General features: G+C 43.8%; 1 protein-coding gene across 12 annotated transcripts; it reads right to left on the bottom strand.

The window, feature by feature from the left end:
• Positions 1-3,245: 3,245 nt before the first annotated feature.
• TCF19 (transcription factor 19) lies at positions 3,246-7,896 on the bottom strand. Of its 12 annotated transcripts, none has more exons than XM_063431366.1 (5): positions 7,705-7,895; positions 7,574-7,635; positions 7,099-7,479; positions 5,998-6,589; positions 3,246-4,331 (listed from the first exon to the last, which is right to left on the bottom strand). In XM_063431366.1, exons 3-5 carry the CDS (start codon positions 7,382-7,384, stop codon positions 4,109-4,111), a joined length of 1,101 nt encoding a protein of 366 aa, XP_063287436.1. In that variant the 5' UTR covers positions 7,385-7,479; positions 7,574-7,635; positions 7,705-7,895; the 3' UTR covers positions 3,246-4,108. The 12 variants fall into 12 exon arrangements, with proteins under 12 accessions (XP_063287436.1, XP_063287437.1, XP_063287430.1 ...); XM_063431367.1 differs by adding an exon at positions 7,661-7,686 and having other exon boundaries at positions 7,099-7,617; positions 7,774-7,895; XM_063431360.1 differs by having other exon boundaries at positions 7,099-7,472; positions 7,567-7,896.
• Positions 7,897-8,160: the final 264 nt, after the last annotated feature.

The raw sequence follows: 8,160 nt of genomic DNA, 5'->3' as shown, positions 1-8,160 counted from the left end.
CATTGAGATTCATTGATTCAATTCATCTCTATGAGGAGATGCTGATCGGCCAGGGCTGTGTTTGAATCATGCTGGCTCTGCCCCTGATCTGCCTCCTTGTCAATCTCAGTCATTCCTATGTGGAAGCATTGTGATTGGATCAGGCCACCACGTCTGATGATGTCACTAGACTGCTTGTTTTTTTGAGGTAAACAGCATGCAGATCTACAGCTTCAGGCTTGAATACTGTAAGATTTTGCTATATTTATGGAGGCATGAGGGGCCCGGGGGGGCTAGATGGTGGTTTTAACACTATAGGGTCAGGAATACATGTTTGTGTTCCTGACCCTATAGTGATATTTTAAAGAAAACATATGAAAGAATGCTTAATGACATAATGGTAGGATATCAGAAAAACTTGTTTTTAAGGAATATTTAATTGAAATTCCACTGCAGTAAAATAGATAATATAAAGTAGGGACTACTTAGTTTTATGTATTTTTCCTCCATTTGCCAAAAAGGCAGAGCCTTCTCTGTCACGCTCTGGGGAAAAAGGTTCTGTTTACGGAGGTTCAGCGGATCGTCCATAAGCCCATGTTGTATTCTTGCAAGCGCAAGAGTACAGCACTACTGGGAGCTCTTGGTAGATAAAATTCCAGGAGGTGATGAGGATCCCATGGAAGAAGATAGTACTTGCCTGCAAGAAACAGCTTCTGGTAAGTAAAACCTTAATTCCCCTGTACCCTGCACTGCAAAGTCACTATCGGGAGTTTTTGCTAAATATGTAAAGATATTTTTAAGAGACAATGTGTGATAAACTCCCCTTTTCAAGTGAGTTTGCTATGAGTTCCTGGAGGAGCCTGCTTGCCAGCTTCCTGCCCACAGACTATGGACCCTGTAAAATGTGATGTTAAAGTCTCTGTTCGTGTATTTGGACTATATGGTTCAGGAACTGAACAGCCACACGAACCGGAGACCAGCCTGGAGCTTGTTAAGCCTAATTGCTACTTTGTAGCAATTTCCACCTGTGTTGTAAGCGTTCGTCTGGGTGGCCGCAATTCCTATGGACGACCACAAGGTGGCGGCCATCTTGTTTGCATGAACGCAGGCAGCGGTGTTTGGTCGTTGAGTTCATGGAACTATTTTTGGATACTGAAACTCCGAACACCACTGGACTTCCATGATCACCTGCGTTCAGTTCTACAACCCTTAGAAAGACAGTGTTCGGTGGAAACATTCCCATGAACAAGCTCCAGGGTAAGATTATTGACTATGTTCGGTAGTTTGTTTGTTTGTAAACTACCGAACTAGACCGACCGCAAGCTCTGATCCTCTGGAACGGTTTTGGGCATGGGACCATGCGTGCGGTCAGTTAAATTATGACTTCCAAGTGAAGTTTGGATATGTTGGTCACCTAGATCAGGGCTATCAGGGGATGTAACATTTGTGGAGGGAGTATTTTTAAGGTACTTTCGGGGTGTTAGGGAAATGTGTGTTTTTTGTGCTTGGAGATAATTGAGTTTAATATAGTGCTTGACTCAATGATCTCCCAGGCACAGGGAAGGGATTGTCTTGTTTTGTACGGGAGTGTCCTGGACCTGAGAGCCAATGTAATTGTGTGTATGTTATTACTGTAGTCTACTCTCAGGTCCAGGGGGCAGTGCCCCTTGCATGGGGACCTGCATATAAGGCCAGTTGTGGCTGCCATTAAAGGTATTCCAAGAACTAGGTGTCGTCTGGTTACTGGGAGGGGGAATGGGCTAATCACTGTTCCAGCATGGAGGATTTAGCGGGGAAAGTCCTTGTAAGGACTGGAGCTCCCGGGACTGAGTATCACCCAGTACCTGGGGGTGTCTAGAGCGATTTCCACATTCGGCTCCAGGATGGAGCGGTTTCAGGACCCGAGTCAAGCCACGACTACTGTGGGCAGACGTCCCCTGTTCCAGCTAGGAAGTGTTCCTTGGTGGAGGTACCCAGCAAGGGGTACAGGGAGCTCTGTTCACAATGTGTGTGTTTTTTTGTTTTAAATTGTGTATTATACTTCTAAAAAAGACCAGCACTTAAATTCTTGGAAACATCTCCATTAACACAGGTGGCTGTAGCAGTGGGGCGTATTCACTAAACTACAAACACAGCACTTTGTTAAAAATCAGGATTACAAAATAGGAGTTGGGACAAAAAAAAAATATATACATATATATAAAATACTGATCTCGAAAATGACCTCAACTCTGCCATACAGTTTAGCTATATTTGCTTCAATTTTGTAGTTTGGAATTTATTGAACATGCCACGTCTTGATTAACAACACACATAAAAGGGAGTCAACATGACACATATTTTCACCCACAATTGCTAGAGGTTTTTATGTGCAAGCCTTTAGACAGGGTATGTCTTTTTCGGCAGAGGCAGTAACAAATCTTCTCCAAGCCAAATTAAGCACACAGTTAACTTAACTGACAGGGGACGAAGAGGTTTAAAACTCAGCATCGTGTTGTATTTTGTAAATTATATTTTTCTTTAACCACAATTAGTCTCCATCTTGTTTAGTGCACCTGCACCATTTATTTGTATAGTGTACCTACTAATATGTCATGGACTAATGTTATTTGGGGCAGTTTAGCAGCTTGTGGATATAAAAATTAAAGACACCACACAAAAGAACCAACACCCCAGGGTAATCATTTGCCATTTCAAATCAAATCTTGGCAAGACAAGTGTGTAAGCAAAGTGCTTAAAGCAATAAGTTACAATAAGTAACAGGAGACTGCAAATGCAAAACACAGAGAGGAACATTATTTGGCTTTTAATATTGTGATATGTAGGGCGCGTTCTTAATTTGTTAGAGGAGCACTTCAAGCGCCAGAGCGTGCCAGGAGTGCCATGGCACTCCCTCATTGTAAGGAGTCAAAGTTTTTGAATGGTTTTATTACCTCGTCTTCACTACTAATGCCAGAGAGCCAAAAGGTTTCTAGGCAGAAAACTCAGTGAGCTCTTCTGAGCTGAGCTTTGCAGGGCTTAGCTGGTTGGCTGATGCTCTCTGCCAATCATGTAAATTTGGCAATCAGGGATTAGCAAATTAGAGCTCTCCAGCATTAGTATTTTAGGCAGGGAATGTTTCCCAGCAGACCCATCCAACAGTATGACTCCTTCAAACGGGGAGGATATGGTGCTAAGAGCGGTCCTCTAAATGTAATAAAAATTTGATTTTATTTAGAAAAGTGTAATCCTCCTGTTACAGTTTTCTGTCACATATACTTCGGGTGAGCAGCTAAAAGGTTCTGGGATCACACGTGAGCAAACGCTTCAGGTAAATGAAGGTTCGAATTGAAGAACACATTGAACCAGTAAATTCATTAAAATGCATAGATGATGTAGTTTAAAAGCTATCCATTAGAATGGCCATTTACACACATATAAAGCTGTGCTAGAAACCCAAATACCTTTTAATATGTCACAGGTTCATGTCAGTCAACTATATGAGCAAGTTGAGTAGCATTTTTAAAGCAAGAGAACATGAGGTACAGGTTTAAGTTATAACAGCCACAATGTGGTCTAGCGTATAAACTTTTATTTGATTGCTTTTAATAGAATAGATGGTATGAAATTTAAAAAAAAAAACCTTGTCTCCAACTTGACCCATAAAATAATATTCATAATTTGTTTCCCCCCCACATTTATCCAGCAGCCCAAGGCAGTACTAGACATATAGAATGACGGCGTTATTGTAGTTGTGATGAGGTCTGGACTCCAAGAATAGCTTAACAGATTAAATAATGAAGTAATTAGTGTGCAGAAGCTGATCAATGCCCACAGTGCTTGTCCATGACCTCTATACTTTAAAGCCTAATAAGGCATTAAATGGTGCACAAAACTGTTGGGCCAGGAAGGTGCACTTAGCATTTAGATGAGTTTCTATCTTCTACTGCCGCTGAAATGTTACATGTTCATGGATTATGAGAGAGAGAGAAGGAAGATAGATAAAAAGAGGGAGCATTTAACTTTGGCCTACTCATAATCCTGGGCCAGATGTGGTAGGCCAATGGGTCAAGTTTGTAGAGCCCCAAGTTAGAAGATATAAGAGATGAAAGAAGAATGAAGTGTCTTCTTGTAACGGGTCTGATCAGGGTCACGTACAACCACAGTGGAAGTCTGTATCTTGCAGAGAGGTCAGGCTGCGGCCGATGCAGACGACATGATACCAGGAGTCACATTGGTCACACTGCACCCAGCTAACTGTGTCCTCCTGGGGGAGGCAGCATGAGCGCCAAGCACAAGGCTCTGCACTGGACACAGTCTGAGCCACCACTAGAGGAGGGGCAGGATTCTTCCTGGGTCGACCACGAGGTTTCCTGAAAGAAAGAATCAGAAGGGGATCTGCTACGAATGCAAAGAAAAGTGGAGAAAAAATACAAAAAACACAGAACATGATATTTCAGAGAAGGGGAATTTTTGTTTTTGTGGTTTGGTTAGAGAGACAACAGAGCAGTTTAAACCCATGCAACATGGTTCACTATAAATTTGAAATGTGTCTGTTGTGTTATATGATGGCTTCTTGTAATAACAGAACTGCACACACACACAAAAAAAAAAATAAATTATAGTATGCTCCGTTTATTTGATTAAAAGGACATAGTTAATAGCTATAAAGTTTATTGGAATTACTTTTTGGATTGATCCCTGTGCATTGTAGGTATCAATTTACATATCAATATGCTTAAACGTGTAATTAAATTTTGTATAAGTATTGATTTAATACATCTGCTGACCAATTCATTAGCACAATGTGAAGCCTAAAAATGTATTAATCAGCTGAAGGTGACCTCATTATTTACAGATTAAAAGGTAAATAATGACAGGTTTTCTGTAATTTCAAAGAGGTTAAAAATATATGGTGGGAAATGTTTAATGAAAGTTAGACTGTTTGGTTTCATATACTGCTGTAGAGGAAGCTAGTGGGTCAATCCGACTTCTCATCAACTGGGAGGAAGGTGCAATGAGGTTTCATTAGTTTGGGATGAAATGTAGGTGCAGAGAAGCTGACTGAAGCATTGCAAAAAAACGGTCATGATACCCGTTTGGCACCATCGAACCTTTCATCTTCACAGGGCGCGAGGGCCGAATGCACCGTTCAGCAACGTGGCCTACCTTCCTATAGAGATGTGGAGGCTATGTAAACTTATTTACCCTCTTCACGCCATCGAACTGCTCCTCTTCTCACTTTGCACAGGCCAAATGCACCACTCAACCTAACTTCTCAGAAAAATTTGGACGCTGCACACTTCAACGGCTGGTCACATATACAATTTGCGAAACATTACATCCATTCCTCTCTTGTCCACATCAACTAGAAGACCCAGCGACGTTTTGGAGTTGCAGAGCTGACATGAACTAACCAAAAGTTAAGTAAGCCTTTATAATTCTTGTTTGTTTAGGCCCTTATTCAGTGCCCCATCATGGTTTCTACCTAGGACCCATATAGTTTGTTCTGCAAGTCTCTCTTGTATTTTTTATATTGATCTTGGCTTGTTTATGGAGTTTGTGTACATCTGAAATCCTGACTGCTTGTTTATTATATATATATTTTTTTAAATTTATTTCTATAATACTGACCGTGGCTATTTCTGAATTTGTCTCTTTCTATATACAACGTTAAGTCAGGCCACTCTAAATCCCGGTGATAAGTTATTATTAATCCTCAATCTGTGGGCTCAATTGAGAAATGTCAAAAAGTTGGGCACATTATTGCCGTAAAACAAAATATAAAGAATGTATGAGGGACTACACAGAAAAAAAATAATATGATGGGTACACCAGTGATCGCTAACTTTGATGCTGATGAGGATTATGAATTACATTTCCTATGATGCGCAGACACAGTAAGTAGTTAAATCGCTAACAATGTATTCACAGAACCAGGAGATAGGAGAATCAAGCTACAAATAGCAGAAATATTTTTCCAATTCAGCTATTTTGGCCGAAGTTGGCAACGTGTGATCACACCATCAATAATCTCACCTGCCGGTCTCCCTCTGCTGATTCATCTCTTCCTCCTTTCGCCTCCCTCTTTTCCTTTTCCTCGTCTCAGTCATTTCTTCCTCTGCCTGTCTGGTTGCTTCCTTGTCACCATCCCCCTCTTCCTCCAGTTCACACAATACTTTGTGCTGTGATTTTCTGCGGCTACTTCTCCTTTCTAGACCTGTGCGGGATGGTAGGGGGAGATTTGGGGTGGTAGGTTTTGTAACTTCAACGACTCCCCCTATCAATCCACCACTGTGCATCCTCTCACGCTTCATTTTGCTAATGCTACCAATGGAGTTAAGGATGACCGTAGCTCCTGTTGTATAATGGGGAGTACTTCCTCTCCCTCCGCCAAGTCGTTGAGTGCCCAGTACAGGTGTGAAGCCTGGGAATGTGGTTCGTGCACGTGGGGCAGTGATGGCAGAAAAGTCCAGGGGTCGCACACGGACACGTTGAAAAAGGAAAAAAGTATCTTGGCTGGTTGAGAGCGACGAAGAGGAGGAGGGCTTCTCTTGAAAGTGAAGAAGGTCTCCATCTGACAGTTCCAACCTTTGACCACGTAAAACATGAACATCATTGATATAAATGCCTAATGGAAAGAAACAGATAGTTAACATACTGATAGAGGACGAGTGATGGACAGGAAAGAAAATACAACAAAGAGCTAAATAGTAGACCTGTGCACAATTTAGTTTCAGCGGTGTTGAACAAAAAATAATTTTAATCTACCCCTGAACTAAATCAATCCATTAGCAATTACCTGTAGGATCTTACAAGACACGACAGGTAACTCCCAAATGTATAGATTTGTTTGTCCTTAGATTAACAAGAATTCAAGTTGTGCGATACAGCTAAAACAGATTTGTGCATAAGTTCACTAAAGAGAGAATGTGATGGATGAACTGACCTGTTAATATACTCTAATTGAAATGATAATTTGGTCAATTGACCAAAAAAAAAATAATTAAAAAAAGTGTTAGATCTACTGATGAGTGGAGAAATACACAGAAAGAGGGCATCACAAAAAGAATGAATAACAGAGAGCACACGGGAGGACACATAGATAAAGGATCAATGAGAACCGAAAAAAATAATCACCATAATTAGTGCAACTTTCCAGTTTGACCTTCCAGTCTCCAGTGGGCTCCCTCTCCGCGTGGATTTCTGCATGGATCTGTGGTTTTCCAGGCAGCGGGATGTCACACAGGTCAGGTCGAGCCCCCAGCTTGTAGACGCAGCGGTGTGAGTCTGGGAGGAAGGTGTACAGATCCTGGGAGGGTGTGCCATGTGGACTGGGAGACAAGGGCACTCCGGAATTCGAGCCCATGCGCAGGAGCTGAAAACAGGGCTGGACCTGCGACAGCGCAACCTCTGTCCCTACCATGGCAGCACAAAGCCAACTATAGGGGGCTTACCAACCACAGTGACCTCTGACCTGTCCAACCGCAGTGACCTGGCCCAACCACGGTGACCTCTGACCTGCCCAGCCGCAGTGACCACTAACCTGCCCAACTGCAGTGACCTGGCCCAACCACGGTGACCTCTGACCTGCCCAGCCGCAGTGACCTCTAACCTGCCCAACTGCAGTGACCTGGCCCAACCACGGTGACCTCTGACCTGCCCAGCCGCAGTGACCTCTAACCTGCCCAACTGCAGTGACCTGGCCCAACCACAGTGACCTCTGACCTGTCCAACCGCAGTGACCTGGCCCAACCACGGTGACCTCTGACCTGCCCAGCCGCAGTGACCTCTAACCTGCCCAACCGCGGTGACCTGGCCCAACCACGGTGACCTCTGACCTGCCCAACCGCGGTGACCTCTGACCTGGCCCAACCACGGTGACCTCTGACCTGGCCCAACCACGGTGACCTCTGACTTGACCCCCTCAAACCAGCCCCCCCTCACAATGACAGATACAGAGCCAGACTCAGTGTCCCCCCCCCCCCAGTACAGTAACCCTGCAGTGACCCCTGACCCTGGAGTGACCCCTAGTGTTAACCCTTTCAGCACAGGTGAGCAGTGGGCGTGTCTCCCAGGACTGCTGACGTCACTATCCTTATAACACCCCCCTCCCCCCTCTCGGGCAGTCTGGCCGGCGGCCCTGGTTCTCCCCCTACGCCCTGGCGGTGGTGGGTCCCGCGGAGAGCCCTGCGCTGGGGG

Source organism: Pelobates fuscus, chromosome 9 (assembly GCF_036172605.1).
Source record: "Pelobates fuscus isolate aPelFus1 chromosome 9, aPelFus1.pri, whole genome shotgun sequence".
Classification (NCBI taxonomy): Eukaryota; Metazoa; Chordata; class Amphibia; order Anura; family Pelobatidae; genus Pelobates; species Pelobates fuscus.
This window is presented reverse-complemented; position numbering and strand designations above follow the sequence as displayed.